At 41.7% G+C, this 24,193-nt stretch overlaps 2 protein-coding genes across 10 annotated transcripts in view; one reads left to right on the forward strand and one right to left on the reverse strand.

The window, feature by feature from the left end:
- RGS7 (regulator of G protein signaling 7) overlaps positions 1-712 on the reverse strand; it is a 583,792-nt gene extending 583,080 nt beyond the window's left edge. For 3 of the 9 annotated variants that reach the window (XM_055233704.1, XM_055233702.1, XM_063613530.1), the window contains exon 1: positions 266-598. The gene's annotated coding sequence lies outside the window, so the exon portion shown is untranslated. Of the gene's footprint in view, positions 1-265 lie in introns of all 9 variants that reach the window. The other 6 variants (XM_055233710.1, XM_055233708.1, XM_055233709.1 and 3 more) reach the window with 4 other exon arrangements.
- LOC129458115 (tRNA (guanine-N(7)-)-methyltransferase-like) lies at positions 267-24,193 on the forward strand. Its single transcript, XM_055233712.2, has 3 exons — positions 267-850; positions 15,807-15,913; positions 21,368-24,193. The coding sequence occupies exons 1-2, from the start codon at positions 386-388 to the stop codon at positions 15,867-15,869; spliced, it is 528 nt and encodes a 175-aa protein (XP_055089687.1). The 5' UTR covers positions 267-385; the 3' UTR covers positions 15,870-15,913; positions 21,368-24,193.

Here is a 24,193-nt window from a genome sequence, read left to right on the forward strand (position 1 = left end):
CTTGCTCGCTCTCACGGCAGCAGCAAATGGCAGGCGAGCCTGTGCCCCGCGCCGCGGCGGCCGCCGGAGCCGGGCAGCAGTTTCAGCACCGTGGACCGCGGGGTGCGCGCGGCGCCCGTAGCCCAGCCCCGGCGCTGGGCTCCCGGGGGCGGCCGCCCTGCGCCCGCGGACGCTCCCGCTGCGCAGAGCGAGGGCTGGGTGCGGGCCGGGGGCCGGGAGGGCTCTGGGTGGCGCTGCCTCCTCCCCGCCCGCCTCGGCTATTTACCTCCTCCGCCAAGGTCACGGCCCCGCGGCGTCTCCCCTCCCGGGCGGGCTGGGTGCAGGCGGTGTCAGCTGGCGGCAAGCGGAGCAGCGAGGCAGGGTAGCTTCATCACACTCGCGGCGGATGCGGATTCCGCGCCGCCCCGGCTCTAGCTGCTCAGGCGACCGCCACCCTCGCCTCGCCGCCGCCCGTGCACAGGCGGCTCCGGCAGCCGCCACTCGCGCCCGCTCCCCTGGGCCGCCTCGCTGGCTCGCTCCCTCCTCCGCTTCTTCTCCCGGGGACTGGGACCAGCCGAGCGCGCGCGGGAGTCGAGACGCCCGGCCCGTGCGCGCGACTGGGAGGAGGGAGGAGGGGACAGTCACGTGGGACAGGGGCGTCCGAAGGTGCCGGCTCGGATGGGCTCGGCTCGGCCGCCGCCACACCGCCCGGGCCTCCCGGGCCTCCCCGGCCTCCCCGCCCTCGCGCCCCTCGGGAGGCTGTAGTCCTGCCCCCGGCGCGGCCGGCCCGCGCTTCCGCACACCCCGCCCGCCGGCCCGCGCGTGTGTACGTGCGCCGGAGGCCTGGAGAGACCGGAGTTTAACGCCCAGTGTAAGCCGGAAAGGGAGGAAGGCTTTGCGATGGATGGGTGGGTGGTAGGTGGGTGGGTGGTCTAGTGAATGGATGGACAGATGGACGGATGAATGGATGGATGGAGCCCCGTGCAAAGCAAGGTTTCATCACGTGCCTAACTACTCCGCTGAAAGTCCCAGGGAAGCAGATGATTTATTACTATTATTATTATTATTATTATTATGCTGAAATAACAGAGTAGAGAGATATTGAGACATCCTAGGAATGAAGGAAATGGCCAGGACCAAATGAATCATTCATCCCCGTTTGCTTGCGGTTTTCACAGCTTCTTCCTAAGTTGGAGAAATGGGAAACGATTTGAAAGCTGCCAACCGGAGGTGAAAATCTTGCCACTTGTGAAACTGAAGGAACATCCCCAAGGCCTGGCTTCTCCTTTTAACAGAAGGTGCTCAGAGGAACTTTCCTCTTGCCCACTGCCCTCATCCTCTAGCAATTTTCAAAGAGCTTCTGAGGTGCTGATCCTCCTAGCTATAGTCTTCGTATTCCTGCCACAAATTCTTCTGTAAGGATTAGAACGACATGAAGGAGACAGAGCACTTTTCTCTCGGTGGTAGTAAAGCAACCTGTGCCTCTGGCTTTCGGGGGGAAGGGCTGGGCAGCTGTAAATCTAGTTTTCCTTCCTCTGCTGGGCCAGCTGTGGAGGAGAGGGAGAGAGAGAAGGAGAAGGTAATCAAGATCAGCTGTAAATCTAGTTTTCCTTCCTCTACTGGGCCAGGTGTGGAGGAGAGGGAGGGAGAGAAGGAGAAGGTAATCAAGATCAGCTGTAAATCTAGTTTTTCTTCCTCTACTGGGCCAGGTGTGGAGGAGAGGGAGGAAGAGAAGGAGAAGGTAATCAAGATCAGCTGTAAATCTAGTTTTCCTTCCTCTACTGGGCCAGGTGTGGAGGAGAGGGAGGGACAGAAGGAGAATATAATCAAGGTCAGCCTTTCCTGACCCCTTGGTCTAAACAGAGTAGACCTTATTGGAGATGAACACTTCTACTCAAACAGGGGGCCATGTGGACCAATGTATTACCCCAGCCCCATGCAGGTCTTGTCAGGTTTCTCTCAAGGAACAAATATTTATCTAACCTAGCCCCTGTTCCAAGTACTACAGGTGAAATATCATTGTCCCAAACTACACACACTCTACTCTGACCTATCTCCCACTCCAACTCCCCACGTCTTTCCACAGTAGCCTGTGGAACTTAGAATCTTCTTCAGCAAAATTCTCTTCGTTTTCGACTTCTCGAAATATTTCTTTAACGTTCTTGCTCTCGCTGAAATCTACTTATCCCTCCTTTAAGCCTTCTCTCTTCCCTTTTGCTCAGTCTGCTCCTGAGAAGTTGATGTGACTTGCATGACTTGGATTAATAAATTTGCAGATACAACTGGGCACGCTCACTCAGTTTGACCGTTTTCCTCTTAAGGGAGAACCGCCTGAAGGAAGCAGTCTTCCTCCTCCTTTGCATCTCTGGGTAAAGTTTCCATCCTCATAGGAAGCTGTACCCAAGCTCTGTATAGAGAGAGCCTATATAGATAAGTATATATATATAGCTCTATTTATTATATATAATTGGCTCTATTTAATTTATATATATATATAAATTATACACACACATAAACTATATATATATAATATCTCTTGACACCCTTTCCACTTATTGCCACCCTATTTTCCTGCTTCCCTTTATGCCAAAATCTTTCCATTCCGTGTCGAACCTGTTGCATTTTGGCAAATGACCTCCATGGTGCTCAGCTGATGGTCAATCCTCAGTTGTCATATGAATTGTCTTTGCAGCATAAATTAACCTGGACACCACTCTCTATTATTTCTCTTTCTGCATTACTGGCTGTTTTTTCTCACCCTCATTGCTTGTTCCTCTTTGTCTTTTTGACCCCCAAATTCTGAAGCATCTTGGATCTTACACATTAAGCCTCTTCTCTCAATTGACACGCACTTTACCTAAAGTGACCTAATTCAGGCTCATACATTTTAGTATTTCATTATTAAACACTAATAACTTCCAAATGTATATTTGTAACCAGGACCTATCCCCTGAAATCCAGCCTGTCAAATGCTCACTTTACATCTCCACTTGAATATCTAATTATGTCTGATTCAGCTTGAAGATAGCAAGGATATTGTCACTACCTCGGATCCTAGGCATAGTATAGTTGCTGGTGCATAGTAGATGCACAATAAACATACGTTAATGAAATGAATGGATGTATCTAGTAACAGTAATCTGATAAGTTCTTTTGTATTTTGTAATTTTTTTTTTTTTTTTGAGATGGAGTCTTGCTCTGTCACCCAGGCTGGAGGGCAGTGGCGCAATCTCCGCTCACTGCAACCTCTGCTCCCAGGTTCAAGTGATTCTCCTGCCTCAGCCTCCTGAGTAGCTGGGATTACAGGCACGTGCCACCATTCCTGGCCAATTTTTGTATTTTTAGTAGAGATGTTGGCCAGGCTGGTCTCGAACTCCTGACCCCAGGTCATTCACCCACCTTGGCCTCCCAAAGTGCTGGGATTACAGGCATGAGCCACCGCATCCAGCTATATATTTTGTAATGGATTTTTTTGCATTATCTTATTTAATTCTTACTAATGACCCTATAGAGGTAGTTATAATAGTTATCTCATTTACATCAATGCAACAATAGGGAAGGAGAGGATCAGAAAGGTTGGGTCAACTTCCCAATACAACCAACATAGCCAAGAAGTGGCAGTGGTGGTTTGTTCTCTGTCGACTGCATTAGCTGGAACAATGTTTTTTAGGATCCTCTTGCCTGTATGCATGTAAGTACGGTTGGCCCAAAGAGGAATTTTTGCAAGATTTGGGAAGCAGAGTGAAACAGTATCTATTCCTCTCTCAAGGTCTTTGTAGTTTGCTGTGACAACACATGCAGAGACCTGGAGGGTTCTAGCATGTCCTGGCCCTCCCCCACTTCACACTCAGATCTTCCAAATTTCCAGCACAGCTGATCAACAGTAGCCACACACCCATCACAAGGGCCTTAACATGGATCCAAAGAGGCAGTAGCCAGGCAAAGACAAAAGCTTTTCACTGAGTATTCTTCCAGCTTTCTTTCAGGGTCCCCATCCTGGATGTGGCGGGCCTCCCAGATTCCCCTGGAAGCTCTGACTTGCCCATCCACACAAGGACCTCAGGAAATCCAATAGTGACTTTTCTCAGATCTGTGAATTCCTACTTCTGGAAAATAACTTTCTCAACAATTGTGTAAGTTCTCATAATACATCCCTCATTCCATTATATTCATAATGGTTCCACTTTCATGAAAGAGTGGCTGGCAGAGCTCAAATCCAAGACTTCTGGGTTCTTTTCACTATTCTACAAGAAATCCAACTTAGGTAGATAAGATCTTGAGACAAATAGCTGCATGTAAGTGAAAAACTGAATGACAGTGTATGAACTGCTGAAGGAGAGATTGACATTCAAACCGGGCTCTTCAAGGACTAGCAGGCTATCTACTGTATGAAGGGTGAAGGAGTTTCTATTCAAACACAAAGGTAAGAAATGCTGAAACCCATTAGGAAAATTACTAGCAATAAAAATATCATGTATTGAATTCCTGCTATCTCTAACCATATTAAAAATAGTCTTACCATAGCTGACAAAACTTCCCTATAAGGTATGTAAAGACACCAATGTCCTAGTTAGGAAACTTGGCCGTAGTCACACACCTTCTAAATATCAGAGTCTTGACTCAAATATGCCTGTGTGTGACTGTAAAGCCCTGTGAAAAATTATGCACAAATGCCTCCTAGCAACAGTATGAGTTTTAAAAAGCTAGAGTTCTCCTATCAAGGTGCCTCTCATTCTATTTTCTCCCTCATCTGCCACCCCTCCACACACCTACCTCTCACCGTGCTCTCTGGGCAGTTATGACTCAAGATTGTTTGTGGCTAATTACTGTTGCCAAGCAAACATGAAGAAGGAAGATTCAAGAAATAGCATATTTCACAATTTTTCTACTGTTATTTGTTAGGCCTCATTAGACAACTCAGAATTTGTGTTACTGTGTATTGGAAACAAAATTATGTCTATCACCTTAACGTTTCTACGACTGATGTTTTTCACATATAAACTTAGCAAATTCGACTAGATCATCTCCAAAAACCCATCATAAGATTCAACATGTTCTCTTTTGTGCTTTCGTTCTAGATAATGGAGACCTTTATGTTGTAAAGGAGAATAAAAAAGAAAGTATAGATATTGTGGAGTAGTTTTTTTTTTTGGGGGGGGGGTTCTTTCTTTAAAAACCGTGTGAATATGTGATTCTCAATCATTATATCCAAAGCATTTTACTATTTTTCTTGTAAGCCTTGTATTTTATTAATATTTTTGTCAAACAAATTAAATGGGAATAATACATCCATTTTGCATGCCAGGCAGAACTTCTAAATAGCAGATAAAAGACCTGTTACCTCATCAAGGTAATGAATTCCAGCCCCAACAAAGACATTTCAAGATTTTTTTTAGCTTCAGTAGGGTTACCTTGGGAAAAAATAGTCGATTTTTAAGATTTTGTGGAAATACAGGAAATAGTGTCTATTTTTGCAAATCATTGTGGGTATAGGAACCCCAAGTCTATTGATATAGACTTGCTTTTTCCCTCCTTTTTCCATTTAACAAAAACTTAGTCATGTATTTATTGTGCATGAAGCCTTCTTAGGTTTCTATAAAGATCATAAAGAAATATAACAAGTGATTTTTGTCCTCAAGGAGCTCCCAGTCTCATTCAGAAGATAAGAGTCCTTCCTTTCTCTCACAGCTCACATAGAGTTCCATCAGTGAGTCCCATTGGGTCTACCTAAAAACTGTATCTAGAATCTGGTCACTTCACAACATCTCCTTTGCTTCCTCCCTGCTTTGAGGCACCATTGAATCTCTCTTGGTTGAAGACAGCAACCTTCTAACTGGTCTCTGCTTGCATCCCTTCCCACCTATGTCTGTTCTCAACATAGCCGCCAGAGTGATCGTGGGCCTTCTCTACTTAAAATCCTCCAAAACACCCTATGTTGCATAAAGGGCAAGACACCTTTAAAATGCGAAAGAGGCACTTCTGGAACACTCTCTGCCACATCTGACCTCAATTTGTGCCCCTTTCCGTCTTATTTACTCTGTTCCAGCCACACTGCCCTCCTGGATTCTGTAAACATTCCAAGCATGCTGCCACCTCCAGGCATTTGCACTGGCTGATCCCTCTGCTTTGAATGCTCTTGCTTTACTCCACTGGCATCCTCTCAGTGAGGGCTACTCTATCCACTTTCTAGAAAACCATGTACCTTCCCTGCACTCCGCTTTCTCCTTACACTGATTTACTTGCCTTTCAGAGCATTTGTCTCCTTCTAACATACTGTACAATTTATCTACTATGTTTGATGTCTGTCTCCTCCTAGAAAAATATGAGTTCCATAAGGTCAGAGATTTTTCTTCTTCTGTTCACACTGCTATATCCTCAATGTCTAGAACAGAGTCTGATATATAGTCGATATCCAGTAATTATGTGCCGAGTTACTGGGTGATTGAGTCTATTAGCATGATTCTGTTTGAAAACTGGGTATACTGGAAGAACCCAGTCAACAACCTCGAACCGAACTGAATTAGCATCAAGTTCCCCTGTGGATGGAAATGATCTGCTCTTCCAAGCTGTTTCCTATGTGTCATAATGGGAAAGACTAATTCCTCTTCCTAACACACACCCACTTCACAGAGGAATGCTTTGAGACGTAATTAAATGGTAACGTGGAGAAAGCATCTTGATTTTCTAAGAGAAGCACTTTATTAATTTGAGATTTTATTGTGCGAAAGAATTATAAGTGACACAGGGGCAAGTACAGAGATGAGAACAATGTTAAGGGGATTATATTGTTCACAATACTACATTGGAATTGTATGAGACAATTAAGATTGATATAAGCAGCATAAAGTAAAGCAAAATAGTTTGGGAAATCTTACCCCAAATGACAGGTTTTAAATAAATATCTTCTTTTTTGTAATCAACTCTGAATTATTTACAGTGCAATATCCTCATTAATGAATTATTCTTCACTTTTACTATCCTTTTGTCCATTTCATGGCCATTTTTCTTCTAATTAGAAATTCCATACTAATGTCAGAGTTGATAAAGAAAAAAAGAAGTAAAAATTATGATTTGTCTTCTTCATGAGTTTATTCCTCGCTCATTCCAGTTGACATGTTTAAATTCCGATCTTGAGTATTTCCAAAGTTACCCAATTTTAAAATGTCATATACTTTTTAATTAACTGGCAAATTAATTGAGCACATTTTATTTTATTTATTTATTTATTTATTTGAGATAGAGTTTCTCTCTCGTTGCCCAGGCTGGAGTGCAATGGCATGATCTTGGCTCAACACAACTTCCGCCTCCCGGATTCAAGCAATTCTCCTGCCTCAGCCTCCTGAGTGCTGGGATTACAGGCATGCGCCACCACGCTGGCTAATTTTGTATTTCTAGTAGAGACGGGGTTTCTCCATGTTGGTCAGGCTGGCCTCGAACTCCCAACCTCAGATGATCCACCCAGCTCGGCCTCCCAAAGTGCTGGGATTACAGGCGTGAGCCACCGCGCCCGGCCTAACTGAGCACATATTATGAATGAGTTGTGGTATAATGTTTGTGAAGGAATACTAAAAATATTGAGACTTTGTTCCTGCCCTTTTGACATGATGGAACACCACTAGAGAAAGCGTCAAAATGTCTGAGCTTTAGCCTGTCTCCTCTGCTTAAAATCAAGGTAGCACTGGGCAAGTAATTTGATCATTTTAAGGCTCAGTTTCCTTAGCCATAAAACAAAATTTGTATTATCTGCCTTGTCTTGCTCTGCTGTGAAAATCTTTTTATTCCAAGGCAAATTAAATATTTGGAAAGACAGTCTGGCAGTAGTCATGTTGCCCATATCAAGAGATGCAGTGGCCTAGAAATTAACCACCAATTCTGTGGAGCAGATATTGGGAGCAGCTGTGGCTACAATGTACTTGTAGCTGTAGCAGCAAGTAGTGTGTGGTGTCCAGAGTGTAGAAATAGGCCAGGTGACTGGATCCGAATGACACTGTGAGAGATGAGAGAGGCAGTGTCACCATAGGAGGGCAAGGCATAGCAAGAACAGGCCATACCTGGGGCTCTTACCAGGCAGCTTATGGGAGCAGAGCTCCAGCAGCCGGACAACAGGAGTCATTTCCCCTGAAGGTGAAAAACCGCAGAGGAACTCATCTCCTGTTTGGTTTCCGAATTCCTAGCCAAGGAGAACAGTCTAGATTGAAGATTATAGAAGACATAATTAGAATAATAAAATACAAAAATGAAGGGGATTACCCTCAAATTACAATGAAGAAATTGGGCTTTGGTGAAGGGAATTTACTTCCTCCAGGTTACACACCGAGACAGAATTAGAGCCAGGACCTAAAACCTTAGTCTTTAGATTGAGATATGGTGTTCTTCATATTATGTAAGAAGAGGCAACTCTCTCAGAGGCAACTGAGACCCCAAATAAGGGAAGAAATAGTAAAAGGGTGCTCGATGGTGTTCATCACCAGGATCAGAGCAGTCCCAGCCATTGGCACTGAGAGAATTTGGAAATGAAATCCTTAGCAATTTTTAAAGCATGGTGGAGAAAAAAGATAGCAAAATAGAGTCAATTTGCCTGAAAGGAGGGAGAACATGGATGCACAAACTGGACTGGTGCCCAGAACCCATCCATGGGAAAATTCTATAATAGAATTCAACAAATGTTTACTGAGCTCCCACACCACACCAAGCATCATGGTAGTCTTCGATGATGAATGAATGGACCTTTCCCATGGCAGAGGCAGATAGGAGAGACAGATGTATAAATCACTGTAGTGCAATGTGTTAAGTGCAGGTGCATACAAAGTGTTAGGAAAGCACATTTTCCATGAAAAGGGGACATTCTGGCAGGGTCTTTAAAAATTGATCAGGGATCTTCCAGATGGACTACAAGGAGGAAGAGCACAGCAGCATTTCAGGTAGGTGGAATAACGTGCCAAATCACAGAAGCATGAATAAAGGCAAAGGTTTGATGGCCTGCAAAATTTTGGCGTGGCTGATTTCAAAGAGAAGAAGTGACATATGGGGATTGGAGGATGGAAATGAAGGTGGTCTATAGCTTGTGGACAGATTACACAGAACCTACAGCCTATGCTAGGAAGTTTCAGTTTTTGTTTTTGGTTTTTGTTTTTTTTTTTTGAGACGGACTCTTGTTCTGTCACCCAAGCTGGAGTGCAGTGGCGCAATCCTGGCTCACTGCAACCTCCGCCTCCCAGGTTCTAGCAATTCTCCTGCCTCAGCCTCCCTAGTAGCTGGGATTACAGGCACATGCTGCCACACCCGACTAATTTTTTGTATTTTAGTAGAGACGGGGTTTTGCTGTGTTGCCCTGGCTGGTCTCGAACTCCTGAGCTCAGCCAATCCACCTGCCTTGGCCTCCCAAAGTGCTAGGATTACAGGTATGAGCCACTGTGCCCAGCCAGGAAGTATGAGCTTTAACCAGTCAGTAATTGGATGAGTTTTGAACCCTTAAACCGAAAAGTGGTGAACAATGAGCCACTCTGAATGTTCACCGATCACACCTCATCTCAGACTAGCCTCGTTTCCTCTTCAAATATGGTCTGTAAACTGTCAAATGAGGGCTATATTAAGGCAATATATATTATTCAGCAAGGCACTTGACAGGACATTTTGCTTTAGCTTTGAAAACGTACTGGTAAAACAGGGTCGAGTAACAGTTCACTGGACTCATAACAGGCTGAGTGAGGCTGGCAAAAAGAGCACTGATGAACTGAGCAGGACACACTAGAAAGGTGAGCTCCATGAGGAGGACTCGAAGCACTGCCCTCAGAATGCCCCTGTCCTATCTGGGCCTGGGCACAGTGAACTCACACAGTCAATCAGATGTATAAGTGGCACAAAGCTATGAGGAATAGCTAATGGCATGGGGACCCAGGAAGATCTGGGCAGGCTGAAAAGATGAGCTGAAACAAGTAAGATGAAATTTAGCAAGAATAAATGTTAAGACTTATACTTCAGTGGGTGCAATGGTCTGAATGTTGTATTCTTACAGAAAGTATATGTTGAAATCTTAATTCCCAAAGTGACGGTATTAGGAGATGGGGCCTTTGGGAGGTAAGTAGGTCATGAGGGTGGTAACCTCATGAATGAGATTAGTGCTCTTATAAAACAGACCCCAGAGAGCTCCCTTGCAACCTTTCTACCACATGACGACATAGCAAAAAGATGGTCATCTACGAACCAGGCATTGGGCCCTCACCAGTCACTGGATATGCTGGCAGCCTGATCTTGGACTTCCCAGCCCCTAGAATTGTGAGAATAAATATTTGTTGTCTATAAACCACCCACTCTGTGGTATTTTGTTATAGCAGCTGAAACTGACTAAGACAAACAGAAAGGGCTGGATTAGCACTAAGAACAGCATGGACAAAATATAACTGAACATCAGTTTGAATGACAAAAGATACTGGGTTTTTGTTTGTGGTTGAGAGCAAACTCAATATTGTTCAAAAACAGCACACATCTACCAAAAAAAGATAATATAAGCACAAATTGCATTTCTAGAAATACAGTGATGGAGAAGTACCAACGAAATGAATGGAGGTGTGAGGAAATGGGCCCATCAATGCTTTGTGCAGACGTATCTAGAACATCCTGGATGGCATGTGCCAAGGATATAAATCCTTCATTTATGCTCCGACCCCACCTCAGTGATGTAAGATCCAGGAGCATAGAGATTTTGTCCTGTTTCCACTACTTATTGCACCTTTCTTGTACACTCAGTGCCTAGATCAGTGCCAGGCATACAGCAGGAGCAAAGTAGGTATTCAGTGAAGGAGTGACTTAATGAAGCTGAAGGAAAGCAATAAGGATGGCAAAGGTGCTCAAAATCACTCTGATGACTGGAAGAAATAAAAGATATTTTGTCCCTGAACGAGAAGACTTGGGTGATTTGCAATCACTTTCTTAAAACATTAAAAGACTCTTCTGTGGGAAAAGAATCGAACATTAACAGCCAAGCCCCACAGGACAAATTTAAATTTAACAGATAAAAGTTTAAGGCAGACAGATTTCAGTTCCACGGAAGGAAGTACTTTCTAACAATTAGGGCAGTTCAAAGTGGCCTTAGTTGAGGAGTGAACTGCACATCTGTGAAGGTGTTTGAAGGAAGTTGAATGGCCCCAGTTTGAAAAGTTGCAGAGGGGATGTTCTTACACTAACGATGCTTATCTAGGTGCCCACAAAAGTTACTTCCAATTCTTATATTCTTTGACTACAAAATGAGATGACATACGAGGAAATCATTTGAAAACTGAATGCTACCAGCTGGGCGCGGTGGCTCACGCCTGTAATCCCAGCACTTTGGGAGGCCAAGGCGGGTGGATCACAAGGTCAGGAGTTCAAGACCAGCCTGGCCAACATGGTGAAACCCCGCCTCTACTAAAAATACAGAAATTAGCTGGGCATGGTGGCATGCCTGTAATCCCAGCTACTCATGAGGCTGAGGCAGGAGAATTGCTTGAACTGGGACCCAGGAGGCAGAGGTAGCAGTGAATGAGATCGCACCACTGCACTCCAGCCTGGGCTGCAGAGAGAGACTCTGTCTCAAAAAAAAAAAGAAAAAAGAAAACGAAAACTGAATGCTGCCATTTTCGTAAGAGGACTTAAAATATGATTTTAATGTAAATTGGGACAAGATTGGCATTAAGTAGGAAAAATGACAGATAACTGATACCAAGAATAAATTCCCTCATTGAGTTCATTTTGAGTTATGGTGGTACCAGGGAAGACCTCTGTCGCAGAGGGGACTTATTGAGCTTGGAACATTGGAGAGACAGAAGGGGCTATGGTGGTCACTGCTGAAGTGTGATTATGAGAAAAGCTGCTTTAGCCTTCATTGCACACCAAGAAACATTTAGTATGTGTTATCATGGATTACCTATCACGAGGTAGGTCTTTGTCACATGGTGTCTTAAATATATCTGCTGGTCAGCACCTTGAAGTTCCTCAGAAGATGCAAAGTCTATCTTGTTTAGGGTAAGATGGCATCTGTTCATGCCAAGACAAGAACTCATTTATAGTTATTTTATTCTCCATGTATTTGATTCTCCATCATTTCTACTTATAAATATTTCTGAGCTCTTCCAGTTAATCAAGCATTAGCACTACCAAATTTCTACAAACCTAACACTTGCTTTTAAAAAGAAACAAATAGCAAAAAGAAAAAAAGAGGAAGGAATGAACATGTTTATTTAAATTACTTAATTTACAGAATTCTGAAATTTATAGAAAAACATTTAGGAACTCATTCTTGAATTAGTTAATTATGCCTATCAACTTTGCATTTTATAATAAGTCACCACCCACACATAACCCTGTAATTGAAAGGCTATACACAATCTGTGGTAAAGAGCTTAGGAACTTGAGTTTCTATCTGCACTGTGTAAGTTTTCTCTTATTGTACTTTATCCAACCATTCTGCAGCTTTCAATCTTCTTGACACACGTGGTGTTTTCCAATATCCTTAAATACAAGACTCTCTGAAAAAACTTTTTTTTCTTATCATGAGTAATTCCAGGGCTAATTTTTCAAGGTATAAAATCAGTGTTATTTATCTTTGACCAATAGAACCAACCTGTTAACAAGATATTTGGAAGACAAGATATCTTCTCAAGATTTTTTCAAAGTTCTTAGGCTAGCCTAGTATTCTACCCTGCAGCATGCCAAAACCCTGGAGGTATATCTTTTGATCATTTTGAGCAGCTAAACACATACCACTGAACTCCCCCAAACACCCCAGCTCTTAAATCCAACATCTGTCTATTCCCTGATTGACAAAAAAGCTTTTGCTTTTGTTTTGGTTCAGCCAACCAGAATACTTTGTGTTGAGAAAGAGCTGAAAGCACCCGAAAGATCAGCAGAAGGAATATTGAGACTGATTAACAATCCCTGCCCTGGGCGAGGGATATGATATTCAAGGCCTTCAGATTTGTCCTGGCCTGAGGCTGCCTCTCCCTCATGGGACCTGTATGTGATGTGTACCAGATGCAGTCCTGTTGAATACCCAATTCCCCATCCCATATAAGCATGATATGGACTCCCAAACATGGATGACACAACTCTACCTTGACCACAAGCAGAACATTTAGGCCAGGATATACTTAAGGGAAGAGGACCTGACATCTCCCTATTGAGCCACTGCAGAGAGAGAGAGAGAGGCCAGGGAAGTTGTCTATAAGAGCTCCTGCTGATTCCAAAGCATCTGCCCCACAAGTAACAGTATTTTTTATGAATCAATCAAACCTTTACTTATTAAGCACCAACATTGTGCCTAACAAAATTAACAAGTTTCTGAATGTTCACAGCCCAAGTACATGGAGAATCATCCAGACTCCAAATAGGAACACCAGAGAGCAACTCAAGTCCTATGGAGGATGAGCTTATCTCTTGTTGGCTCACCTTCTTTTCTTGCCCCAGGGACTTCTTCTCTGTCTCACCTCCCTCCTTTGGTGATCTCATCCACTTCCATGGCTTTCAATGCCATCAATAGACCTATGATATCCTGATTTCTCTCCTGAGCTCCAAACTCAAATTTCCTCTAATAGCCACTTCTATTTATTCAGTTCCGAAACAGAACTACTGGTTTCTCTACCTACACTCCCAAAATTATTCCTTTTCTAGAATTCTCCATATAAGCAATTAGGACATTCTCTACCCAGTTACACAGGTGAAAGCCTAGGTTTCATTCCAGCAAACTGTAATCTCTCCCTTTTCCTTACTCTTTTATATAATCCATTAACAAATCTTGTTAATATATATTTAAATAAATATCACATCAAGACAATTCAATTCTCCTACCTCCTCTGTCACATCTTAGCCCAAGCCACTGTCATCTCTTACCTTGACTGCTTAAGTAGTCTTCTAAATATTTCTGCTTTCATTGTTAACCACCTTAATGCATTCTTCAGATAATGGACACAGTGATATAATGATATTTTGGTCAATGACAGACTGCATATATGACACTGGTCCCATCAGATTATAATACCATAGTTTTACTGTAGCTTTTCTATGATTAGATACACAAAAACTTACTGTTGTGTTATAATTGCCTACAGTATTCAGGAGAGTAACATGCTGTACAGGTTTGTAGCCTAGGAGCAATAGGCTATTCCATAAAGCCTAGGTGTGTAGTAGACTATACCATTTAGGTTTGTGTAAGTATGTTCTATGATGCTTGCACAACAACAAAATCACCTAACAGTGCATTTCTCAGAATGTATCACTATCATGAAGCAATGTGTGACTGTATTTAAAGTACATAAAAGAGCATAATGCTGTTCAGCAGCTTAAATCCTTCAATAGCTTCCCAATGACCTTAGAATAAAATCTGAAAATTTTATGATGGCCTTCAAGACCCTAAATTATCTGGCTCCTCCTCACCTCTCCAACTTCATTCTATGCTACAATTCCCCTTTGCTCAAAACTCAAGGAATACACCATCTCTATCTTAAGCAATCTGTTTCAGAGAATAGAAAATGAGGAAAAGTTAGCCAATTTATGAATCTAGAATAACAGAATATCAAAACGGGACAAGAACAGGACAAAAAAGCAAATGATAGACCAATCTCACTTGTAATCCTAGAGTCAAAAATAGATGAAATATTAGTTAAGTGTAACATATATACATATATATATCAAATACATCATATATATATATATTCCTATGCCATAATATAAAGGCTATCTCAAGAATGCAAGGATAACTCAACATCAGAAAATCTTATATCGTAATATAATAAATACATTAGGAGAGGAAAAAGTACATAATCATCTCAATAGGCACATGCATTATTTAGGACAGGCAGGTAATGCTATGATGACAGATAAACCTCAAAATCTCACTGGCTTAAAATAAAAGAATTTATTTCTTGCTCAAAAAATTTCACATTAGTAAAAATAATATATGTAAAATAGATCATATATTAGATTGAAAATAGAAAAATTATAAGCCATTTACCATTCCACAACCTTGAAATAATTGTGGTGCCATGGAAAGGGCATTGGAATAGAAGTGGGCAGTCTTAATTGCCTAACTTTGGGCAAGTCACTTTATCTCCAATGGCTCAATTTTTCCATCTGAGAAATGAATAGATCATGTGGGGTGATCTCTGAGCTCCCTTCCAGCTCTGGCAGCTGTGATGGGTCAGTCCCAGCACCATCAATGAAGCTGACGTGATACAGCCATCAATTTCCAAGACGATTTCCAAGACACGCTTGGCTTTCTGTCTTCTATTTTGACCTCAGCTACTCCTGTATTGCTCTCTCCTACACGCATTCTCTGCTCATGCTTATAGAGCAGCAGAAAGCACAGCTTGTCCTTGAATGAACATTCTAGTCTGGGATCCATTTGTAAAGAGTGAAATGGCTCAAAAATACCATCTGCAAGTGATCCTTGGTAATCTCACTTATATCAGGGGCTTCTGTCATGGTTAGCCTCTTCTGACAAAAGACCCGTTTCCTGTGAACTTGGCTAGGAGTGTGAGAAATAAATAGCCTTTGTTCTAGAAAACATAAAGTTATTGAAAAGCATTTCCTAAAACCTTATAGGGGAAAACAGGCCCTTTGGCATATAAGAGAAGTGTGATTGTACGGAACACGAGTCTCTTGGGCCAGCCAAACCTTATGCCACCTTATGGGTATCCTGAGTTAGGCTCTTCATTCAGCCTCCATGAGGGTGGGATAGTGAGTGTGGAAGAGGGGGTTCAGCCTGTGAGTTGGACCAGGACTCAGAGCCCACTTCTGTCGTGTCAGAGCTGTGTGATCTTAACCTCACTGACCCTCAGTTTTCTTATTTTAAATAGGGGGAAATAATAAAACCTACCTCACAGGACTGTCATGGGATCAAATGCAATAATACCTGTTGATCATCTAGCACAGTGTGTGGGCACACAAGAGGACCTATACAGAGGTTAGTTCCTCTCTTTCCTCAATTTCTTGAAAAAATAACTGCAGCCATACCTGAAGTAACTCTTTTTCTCTGAAACTACTAAACGGAAAATGCCTAGAGAACATGGTTACCCAGAAATGCCAAATATCAGTACTCTCTGCCAGTGGTGCCAAAAGCACCATTAAAATGCTTTTCTGAATTCGGTACCACTTCTGAGTGACGCTGAGATGATTCGCAGTGACATGTATAAAGCTGGCCTCCTTTGGCCTCTTTAGGAGAAAGATGTTAAATAAAAATGAACAAAATTTCATTCATACCATTCTCCAGCAGAAATGCCACATTTAAGCTCTGTAATGTATGACTTTTTTCCTTATGGCATATCCCAGGGGGTGGGTCTTTAGCCATGTTCCACAAGACTGTGCCTGTCACCAAAAATCATGATGGGACACCATCCAGGACAACACACGTTAAAGAGGTGAGAGAGACTGGACAGATGTAAAACATGAGCTGCTCCCAGGGACAGATTTGAAGAGACAGCAGCAGGCTCTTAGAGCAAACTTGCTTAAAAAGCATGGTCATCTTACCTTGCTCATGAGTTGAATTTAATTATGCTGTAATGCCACTGCCTTTTTCACTTCTCTAATGCATTATCAAGGACAGTCAGAGCCATTTAGCAATCTACAGAGCCCTTCAGTGATCAAGAATTGAATAATGGCCACTGGCATGGAGAGCCAATTTGGAGTGAATGAAAATGGGCCCTTTCAGCACCCCAGGTGAATAGAATAAGAGGTCTTCATATTTTGAACAAAAAACCTCAAAGGCCTGTATTTATAATCTCATTCCTACCATAGTTGAGACAGCAGCAAAATCACTGACCACTGACCCTTGATCAGTATGCAAGATGGCTGCTATAGCTTGGCTATTTGTCACTCCCAAACCTCATGTTGAAATTTCATCCCCAGTGTTACAGGTGGGGCTTAATGGGAGGTGTTCGGGTCCTGGGGATGAATCCCTCATGAAAGATTAATGCCCTCCCTGGGTTATGGGGATGAATGAATTCACTATTAGTTCCCCCAGAGAGATGGTTGTTAAGAAGAGCCTGGACCTCCTCCCTCTCTCTTGCTTCCCCTCTTGTCATGTGATCTCTGCACACACCAACTCACCACCTCCTGCCATGAGTGAAAGAAGCCTGAGGCCCTCCCCAGAAGCAGATTCCTATGCCATGCTTCCTGCATAGTCTGCAGAATCATGAGCCAAATAAACTTCTTTTTTAAAATAAATGATCCAGTCTCAGGTATTCCTTTATAGCAACACAAAATGGATTAAGAAAGTGGTCCCTGTCTGTCATTGGATGCCCTTGTGGTGACACTTCATTTTCTGGCATTGACACATCCAGGAGCTATTTGTTTCTCTAACCAAGGCATGGCTATATACCTAAGCTATTTTCTTCCAAGTGACATGACTGGGCTAAATTTAAGACCTATAAATTAGAGGTAGAAAATTGGATAATACAAGAGAAGCATAAATAATTATAAGCTCATACTAGATAAGAGAAAGAGAGAGACAACACATAAAAAACTAAAGAAAATTCTTTCAAAACAGGGAAGACAAGAATTCTAAAAATTATCTGCATGAAGAACAGGGAAATAAAACATCTGGAGAAAAATAATACTGACAGAAAAATATACATTAAGAATAAATTGGTGTATCTTGTGAAATGACTTTCTTTCAAGGATGAGTTGTCTGGCCATTTTAAGGAAACTTATTTTGGAACATTTTTCAATCCATGGATATTTCAATAAATACCACTTTGTCTTCTGAGGAGAGGGAAAAAAAAGAGTTTAGAGTTTCTTTTTCCTGTTAATTTAAGTTAATTGCTTAGGTCTGGTTGTTTCAAACAAATATTCTCTAACATAACACCAGTGCACCCAATCCTTTTGAGGGGATCATGGAGAAAAGTGTGTATGAGTCAATATTCCAATATAATTATGAAACATGCCCATCCCTCTAGTCTTGTTTCCAAACATAATTTGAGTGGTACAAGAACAGAACTGGAACTGACACCCACAAGAAAAGAGCCAAATATATGTAAGTTCTTAGTTTAGAAAAAGAAAAGCAAATGGCCTTAAAAATGTGTTCTACCTAATTCATAAATAGATATAGTTTAAAACTACACTGACTATAGATTCAACACAATTCCTATCAAAATCCCAGCTGCCTTTTGCGGAGAAATTTACAAGTTGATCTTAAAATTCATATTGAAATTCAAGGGGCCCAGAATATCCAAAACAATCTTGAAATGGAGAAACAAAGTTGGAGGACTCACACTTCCCTATTTTAACCTTACTACAAAGCTACAGAAACCAAGACAGCATGGCAAGGGCATAAGGATAAACACATAGATGAAGGAATTAGAGTTGAGAGTCCAAAACAAAACCTATATCCCTATGGCCAATTGATTTTTGGCCAGGGAACCAAGACCATTCACTGGGAAAAAACGGTTTCTTCAACAAAGACAACTCACACAATGAAAGACAATGTTTCAAAATCATATATCTGATAAGGGATTGCTATCAAGAATATATAAACAGGCCGGGTGTGGTAGCTCACACCTGTACTCCCAGCACTTGGGGAGGCCAAGGCAGGAGGATCACTTGAGGTCAGGAGTTTGAGACTAGTCTGGTCAACATGGCGAAACCCCATCTCTACTAAAAATACAAAAATTAGCCAGGTGTGGGGGCGCATGCCTGTAATCGCAGCTACTTGGGAGGCTGAGGCACAAGAATTGCTTGAACTTGGGAGGCAGAGGTTGCAGTGAGCTGAAATGGTGCCACTACACTACAGCCTGGGTGACAGAGCGAGACTCCATCTCAAACAAACAAACAAACAAAAAAGAATATAAAACAACTTTTACAATTAAACAATGAAAAGACAAATAATTCAACTAAAAAGTGAGGAATAGGTATTTGCCAAAGAAGCTATGTCAATGGCCAATAAGCACGTGGAAAGATAGGAAAATGATTAGGTCTAGAGAAATGCAAATCAAAGCCACTGTGAGATAAAACTTTGCATCCTCTAAGATGTCTGAAATTAAAAAGTATTGGTGAAGATGTGAAAAAATTGGAACCTTAATATATTGCTGAACGATTGTAAAATTATGCTTCCACTCTGGAATACGGTGCATTGGTTCTTCAAATTGTTGGACATGGAATTAACAAATGACCCAGAATTCCACATCTAGGTATCTATCCAAGAGAAATGAAAGTGTATGTCCACATAAACTTGTTTACAGATGTTCAGAGAAGCATTATCCATAATAGCCAAAAAGTGGAAACAACCTGTGTCCACCAATTGATGAATGAAGAAATAAAATGCTGTATGTTCATATAATGAAAAATTAGTCACATGAAGGAATAAAGTACTGATACATGCCACGATGAGGTTCAATAGATGAACCTTGAAAACAGTATGCAAAGTGAAAAAACCCGTGATATTTCATTCCAATTATGACATCTCCAGACTGCAAATTCTTAGAGACAAAAGTAGATTCATGGCTGCTGAGGGATAGGGGGATCGAGAATGAAAAATGACTAATATGAGTACAGGATTACTTTTGGGGTGATGAAGGTGCTCTGTAATTTATTGTGGTGATGGTTGCCCATACTGTGAATATTCTAAGACCTACTGAGATGTACATGTTAGAAAGGGTAAATTTTATGATAAGTGAATTATATGCCAACATAACTGTGGTTAAAAAACAAAACAAAATAATAAGAGTGACAACATCAACACTGTTATTTTACACCAGATTGGAAAAGATTCAAAGCTGGGTAACAGAGAGAGTTGGCAAAAATATGGTGACATAAGCCCTTTCCCATACTGCTATTGGAGATGTGTATGGATACAAAGTCTACAGAGAAGAAATTTGCAATATTTAGCAAAATTAAATATTTGTCTTTGGAGCCAACAATTCAACTTCAAGGAATTTATTTTGCAGATAGAACTTGCATTTATGCAAAATGATATATGTATATTACTCATTGCAGTAATATTTGTAATAGCGAAGTGCTAGATATGATCAAAATGTCCATCAATAGAGAACTGACTAGTTACATCATAGAAATCCATAAAATGAAATACTGTACAGTTATTTAAAAATTTTAAGTGTTTATATACTAACAGACAAATATCTCCAAGATATGTTAAATAAAAGTACAGAGTATATAGTTTGTAAGCCCATACTAGGTTAATAATCAGCATCATTAGCCATCAAATAGTCACTCCTCCAACCACGCTGTGGGAGGAATATGCTTCTCTACCCCATTAACTCTTGACTGGGCCATGTGATCTGCTTTAAGCAATGACATGCAAGTAGAAATGAGAGTGTGCTAATTGCAAGGAAAGGATTTAGAAGCAGCATGTGTGTTTGCTAGTCCCTAGGGCACTCTCACCATCTGTTATGAGATGAGCATGACCACGTAGCTGCTGCTCCCTCAGTTTGGATCCCAGAAAAAACAGGTGGAGTAGACCTGGCTTGAACACAACTGAGCCCAGCTGATTCCCACTGGACCCAGCAGAGCCACAGTCAATCCACAGACCCATGAGAAAAGTACCTCGGTATCAGACATTGACATTGGAGGTCTTTATTGTCACAATAAAAGTTGTTACTAAAAAGGGCATTAAAAAAATATAAAATTTATTTCCTTGTATATTCATAAAATACATTTGCAAAGCTACAGGAGAATCTAATAACACAGGTGGCCCATAGGGAGGTGAATTGGGTAGCTGAGCGAGTGACAGGGTGGCATGGAATAGCTTCACAGGACAGTTTTCCACATGTTTTTTTGCAAATTATTAAATGTGAGAGCAGATTATTTCTTCAAAAAAATATACAAGGTATCATCTCTAGGAATTCTTCTGAATAAAATAGTGTTATCAATTTGAGTCACTTACAGCATATGGAAGAATTAGTCCAAGAGGCTATTAAGAACATAACATTAGGGAAAAACAAGAAGCTGATAGAAGAGGCAGAAACTTACGTAGCCACCCAAGAGCTGGCGTCACAGGCCAGGTGATGTAGAGTGGAAAACCCCAAACACAGCTTTCTGGTTCCCAGCCTCTCCACCAATCACAAACCAGCTGTGTATCTTTCGGTAAGCCGTTTAACTATTTTTGGCCTACTATCTTCAATTGTTAAATAAATGGGAGTTTTAGACAAATTTTAAGAAAGTAGTCATCTCAGATCATTTTTAAAATTCTATTGATAACTAAGTGATTGGAAATAAATTACCACAAAATTTATTTTAACTAAGGTACACAGAGCTGAAGTCAACCTACAAAATTTCAGAAGTATTTATCCTGTGGTCTAGTTGTAAGAAGATAATTTCACTAAGCTGCTTTCACAAGATGAGAATGTTGAGGTATTTTTCTTGGAGTAATAATGAGTATGCCTCACATTTTTGTTTTTGCCTTCAGGTTTCCCAGAACCTACCACAAAATCATTAACAAAAATTCAATGGAAAACAATGGAACCAATGGAAACCAGTGGAATGTATGCATTTGATACACTAGGCAGCAGCTGATAATGAATTCTGAATATTGGGATTGCCTCTTTTTTTTTTTTTTTTTTTTGACGGAGCCTTGCTCTGTTGCCCAGGCTGGAGTGCAGTGGCACGATCTTAGTTCACTGCAACCTCTGCCTCCCAGGTTCAAGCTATTCTCCTGCCTCAGCCCTTGAGTAGCTGGGATTACAGACGCATGCCACCATGCCTGGCTAATGTTTGTATTTTTAGTAGAGACGGGGATTCACCATGTTGGTCAGGCTTGTCTCGAACCCCTGACCTTATGATCTGCCCACTTCAGCCTCCCAAAGTACTGGGACTACAGGGGTGAGCCACCACGACTGGCCTGGGATTCCTTCTGAGTAACTTTTAGGCTTATACATTCAGCAACAAGAATTTTAAATCTACAAATGGACTTCAATCATGCTGAGTTTCCCCTCCACCTACCCCCCATCCCCAACACCGGTCTCCAGTAGCTCTCTCATTTACTCATATCTTAAAAGCCGGAAATTGTTTTTCTCAAGGCAATGGCATTAAAATCAGCCATTAACCTGACACTGAGAGCTAGTTCAGTCATTTAGGACTATACTTTTTCCTGGTGAAGGAAACCAGAAAACAGAGTTTCCATTGGTGAAGGGAAATGGAAGAGAAGCAAGGGACCATAAATTCACTTCTTTCCACCTAGGGGAAGTAAGAGCAGGTGTCAGTCATGGCATCAAATCAGATTCATCTCCCACTCCCATATGTAACCAAAAACACAAATTCTCAAGACCAGTGAGCAAAGCTAGCCTTACATATACCAAGAGAAATCTGAAGGGCTACTGAGTACCAAAAATTCCGTCATCACAGAGGTTTTCCTTTGCACTACCTTACCTGTCAATGTCTTTATAAGATAAACACTCTTAAAAGGCGTTACCTATGGAGCAGCAGGAAAGCTAAGTGAGCTCTCCTAATGGGAGGCTTCTCCAGTTGGATTCTTGCCACTTCTCTGAAGTAACATTCTACTGCTACCCCCATGTCCCAAAGGACTCAATAGGATGAGATCATTAATATTTCCTGCCCGATCCTTTACACTGTCTTGTGGGATCCCCTCCTGTATCGATAGTCCAAAGGAGTTCTACACATTTAAACAACACTTATTCTTATATTTCAAAGGGGTTTCACAATACAAGCAAAAATAATGAGGCTATTACAAGTTTTGAAGTTTGATGTCATTCATTTGGTGTTATTAAAATTTACAGTATTTTCATATCTAGTCCATGGGTTATGTAGCTCTCTTTTCACTCAGAACAGTTTTCCTTGGACTCAGAGTCTGACATCACTTTCCTTTCTTAAGTGAACTACTTCACCATTCATGCTCAAGTGTGCTTTCTTGGTCCTTAGGAAACACAAAGGCCTTCTTGAAAACATCCTAGATGGACATTTTTCACTTCAAACAAGGATAACCTGGATTTCTGTTGCCACATTAGATAGAGTAGTTTGCAGCAGACTCATAGTCCCTATGAGAATTACTAGAAAAATGCAATAAAATTTTCAAACTATGTAATGGCATGAGACAGCTGCCAAAGTGCCAGAGGCATTAGAAGAAGAACAACGCCATCTTGAATAGGGGCTGGATAAAATAAGGCTGAGACCTACTGGGCTGCATTTCCAGACAGTGAAGGCATTCTAAGTCACAGGATGAGATAGGAGGTTGCCACAAGATATGGGTCATAAAGACCTTGCTGATAAAACAGGTTGCAGTAAAGAAGCCCACCAAAATCCACCAAAATCAAGATGGTGACGAGAGTGACCTCTGGTCATCCTCACTGCTACACTCCTACCAGTGCCATGACAGTTTACCATGGCAACTGCCATGGCAACATCAGGAAGTTACCCTATATGGTCTAAAAAGAGGAATCATGAATAATCCACCCTTGTTTATTATTTTTTTTATTTCTTGCATATAATCAAGAAACAATCACAAAAATGGACAGCCAGCAGGCTTTGAGGCTGCTCTGCCTATGAAGTAGCCATTCTTTTATTCATTTATTTTATTTTGTTTGTTTGTTTTTGGAGACGGAGTCCCACTCTGTTGCCCAGGCTGGAGTGCAGTGGCGCCATCTTGGCTGACTGCAAGCTCCGCCTCCCGGGTTCACTCCATTCTACTGCCTCAGCCTCCCGAGTAGCTGGGACTACAGGTGCCCGCCACCAGGCCTGGCTAATTTTTTTGTATTTTTAGTAGAGACAGGGTTTCACCATGTTAGCCAGGATATTCATTTACTTTCTTAATAAACTTGCTTTCACTTTACTCTGTGGACTCGCCTCAGATTCTTTCTTGCGTAAGATCCAAGAACCTTCTCTCGGGGTCTGGATTGGGAGCCCTTTCTGGCAACAAAATGAGCAGACATTAAAGAAGCCAAGATTCTGGAAAGTAAAAAAAACTGCAGAAAGGTAAGCTGATGTTTGGCAGCTTTACTTTGCAAGTGAGGATGTTTGTCAACTCTATTTGCAAACTAAGAGGCTGAGAATGTGAACTTTTCCCAGGCAGAGGGCCACAGCTGGAGGACAGAAACCAGAGAGTGTGAAAGTCCTCTCACAGGACTAGAGACATATAATTGGAAATTTGAAGAGGCAACATTCCAGTGAAAAAGGAAGAGTAGAGGGTTGATCCTGGGGGAGAGCCATTGTTCTCTCTAAAGAATTTGCCTATTTCTGAAGCTGCATGACTTGGGAGGCTGTACAACTCAGCAGAAGTCAT

This window comes from Symphalangus syndactylus, chromosome 19, assembly GCF_028878055.3.
Source record: "Symphalangus syndactylus isolate Jambi chromosome 19, NHGRI_mSymSyn1-v2.1_pri, whole genome shotgun sequence".
In the NCBI taxonomy this organism is placed as follows: domain Eukaryota; kingdom Metazoa; phylum Chordata; class Mammalia; order Primates; family Hylobatidae; genus Symphalangus; species Symphalangus syndactylus.

Bases quoted from the DNA above. Each gene is read 5' to 3' on its own strand.
- LOC129458115 (XM_055233712.2), top strand. From the start codon at position 386: ATGCGGATTCCGCGCCGCCCCGGCTCTAGCTGCTCAGGCGACCGCCAC. The intron at 851-15,806 runs GTAAGCCGGAAA...TATTTTAAATAG, and splicing joins ACCGGAGTTTAACGCCCAGT to GGGGAAATAATAAAACCTAC.